A 2,500-nucleotide genomic window follows, 5' to 3' on the forward strand; every position below is an offset into this window, starting at 1 on the left:
GAGTGAGTGAGTGAGTGAGTGAGTGTGTGAGTGTGTGAGTGTGTGAGTGAGTGAGTGAGTGTGTGAGTGTGTGAGTGAGTGAGTGAGTGAGTGTGCGAGTGTGAGGATGGCTACCATCAACAGGATATTTCTCTGCCTGCCTCTCTCTCTCTTTTGGTGTGTCTCTCATTTTCAGTCTCTCTCTCTGTCTCTCTCTCTCTCTCCTTCTCTCCTTCCCTCTCAGCAGGAGTGGTGTTTGATGATGACTAATAGGCTAATTCTCCTTGAGTTGTAGATGTATAATGCATGGCATCCCTCGCTCCACTCCTCCGCCCCTTCTCTCTCTTTCTCTCTATATCTCTCGCTCTCTCTCTACTGCTGGAAGGAACCTCTCAATAATGCACCAGGCTGTTTTTTTTTTTTTTTTTGGTCCTTGCACGCTTCTCTCTCCCTCTCTCTTTCTCCCTCTCTCTCTCTCTCTCTCGATTTCTTTCTCCATTTCATTTTCTTTTTCGGCGAAAATGCATCGAATGTCCGCCTCAGCCCGCAAACGAATTACCGATCTCCATCACTCCTCGGTATCGACCACCCAGCACGTACGGTTGCCCGCTCCGGGCGATTCCCTTTTGAAGTTCATGGAGTTTACCGGTTCTGAGAGTGTGTTTGACCCAGTAACAGTACACCCCTCACACACTCACACTCCGATAAGGGATGTCCCGAGTCCAGTTCAGGCCTATTGTGGTGGGAGCAGCTTGGGTACTGCACCGGTAATGGAGCGGAATGGTGGTGGAAGTTACTAGACAGATGGGATATCAGAATGATGTGTTTAATGAGTGTGTGTGTGTGTGTCTGTGTCTGTGTGTTTGTGTGTGTGTGTGTGTGTGTTCTCTCTGCAGGCCTACTCGGTGTATGATCAGGAGATTGGCTATTGCCAGGGACAGTCGTTTCTGGCAGCTGTGCTTCTTCTACATGTAAGTGCACACAGACACACACAGACACAGACACACACACACACACACACACACACACACACACACACACACACACAATCTCTCTCTCTCTCTCTCTCTCTCTCTCTCTCTCTCTCTCTGTGTCTCTCTCTGTCTCTCACTCAATGTGTGCAGACATACACCAAAGACATACTCATACTAGATGCATACACCCAGACAATTAAGTGAGGCACACACACGCACAACAAGACACTGGCTTACACACACACACACACACACACACACACACACACACACACACACACACACACACACACACACACACACATGTTCCAATCTACCCAGATACAATATATGGGATGAAGTCCAGCTTCATTGTCAGTCCAACATGGCCATCTAGTGGAGATCGTTGTTACTGCACTGCCTATGTTTCCTCCTCTAGTCGTGTCTGAAGTGTGTACCTCAAACTGATATGGGGGCACATAGCATACTATTGTTCTTTAACTAATACAACTGCACAGATAACACAGACTCCTTATGCCATACTGCTTTTATAGAGCACGCTATTGCGACTGCAGATGTGTGGTGTTGAGTGAGGTTTTATATGTGGGTATGGGCTTGGGGTTCTCTTTCTATACTCACAGGCTGGTGTGTGTGTGTGTGTGTGTGTGTGTGTGTGTGTACACAGATGCCAGAGGAGCAGGCCTTTAGCGTGCTGGTGAAGATCATGTTTGACTACGGCCTCAGGGACCTCTTCAAGCAGAACTTTGAGGATCTGCACTGCAAGTTCTTCCAGCTCGAGAGACTCATGCAGGTGTGTGTGTGTGTGTCTGTGTGTGTGTCTGTTTGTTTGTTTGTTTGTTTGTGGTAAATTGGCGCTGAGGGCTCCTTGAAACCACTCCGTCAGTATGAGATTTTTTTTTTCTTTCTCATTTTTAATGTTGACCCAATATTCAGAAAACTTTCAGGAAATATTTGTCAGCATGTTATTTAGCATTGACCTTCAGTCAGTCGTCATTAAAAGCTCTGTTTTCTCTGTCTACCGTTCTCCTCCTTGAGCGAGCCATGATGCGAAATAGACTCTTTATCGCTAACTTACTTATTCATCTGCCTGCCATTTCTCCCGTCAGGCTGTCAGTGCGTTTCATCACCATAGCAACTTCACTCACTGACTTGACTTCATCGGAATGTACAAATTTGATTGGCAGCAATTTCTTTCTTGAAGTTACTGAAGTTAGTTTTAAAGGTGTAACACTTGTAAGGACCTTTTTCATTTTTGTCAGTGCAGCTTTGAAATGTTCCGTGGAAATCTCAATAATTTAGGTTATGAGTGGATCCAATAGAATGGCATTGGGATCTGATGTCTCAGACTGCAAGTATGTGTGTGTTTTACCGTGATTTTTCTCAGCCGTTCACTGTGTTCTTACTCTGTGTCTGTGTCTGTGTCTGTGTCTGTGTCTGTGTCTGTGTGTGTGTGTGTGTGTGTGTGTGTGTGTGTGTGTGTGTGTCCAGGAGTATATCCCAGACCTGTATGCCCACTTCCTGAACGTGGGTCTGGAGGCGCACATGTA

General features: G+C 46.2%; 1 protein-coding gene across 4 annotated transcripts in view; it reads left to right on the forward strand.

The window, feature by feature from the left end:
• The window catches only part of LOC134100785 (rab GTPase-activating protein 1), a 110,475-nt gene that overhangs the window by 82,111 nt on the left and 25,864 nt on the right, over positions 1-2,500 (forward strand). For all 4 annotated transcript variants that reach the window (XM_062554198.1, XM_062554200.1, XM_062554199.1 and 1 more), the window contains 3 exons: positions 876-950; positions 1,618-1,743; positions 2,442-2,500. The exon at positions 2,442-2,500 is cut by the window's right edge and continues 85 nt beyond it. In XM_062554198.1, the coding sequence (XP_062410182.1) occupies positions 876-950; positions 1,618-1,743; positions 2,442-2,500 (260 nt within the window). The remainder of the gene's footprint in view (positions 1-875; positions 951-1,617; positions 1,744-2,441) is intronic.

This window comes from Sardina pilchardus, chromosome 14, assembly GCF_963854185.1.
Source record: "Sardina pilchardus chromosome 14, fSarPil1.1, whole genome shotgun sequence".
Lineage (NCBI taxonomy): Eukaryota > Metazoa > Chordata > Actinopteri > Clupeiformes > Clupeidae > Sardina > Sardina pilchardus.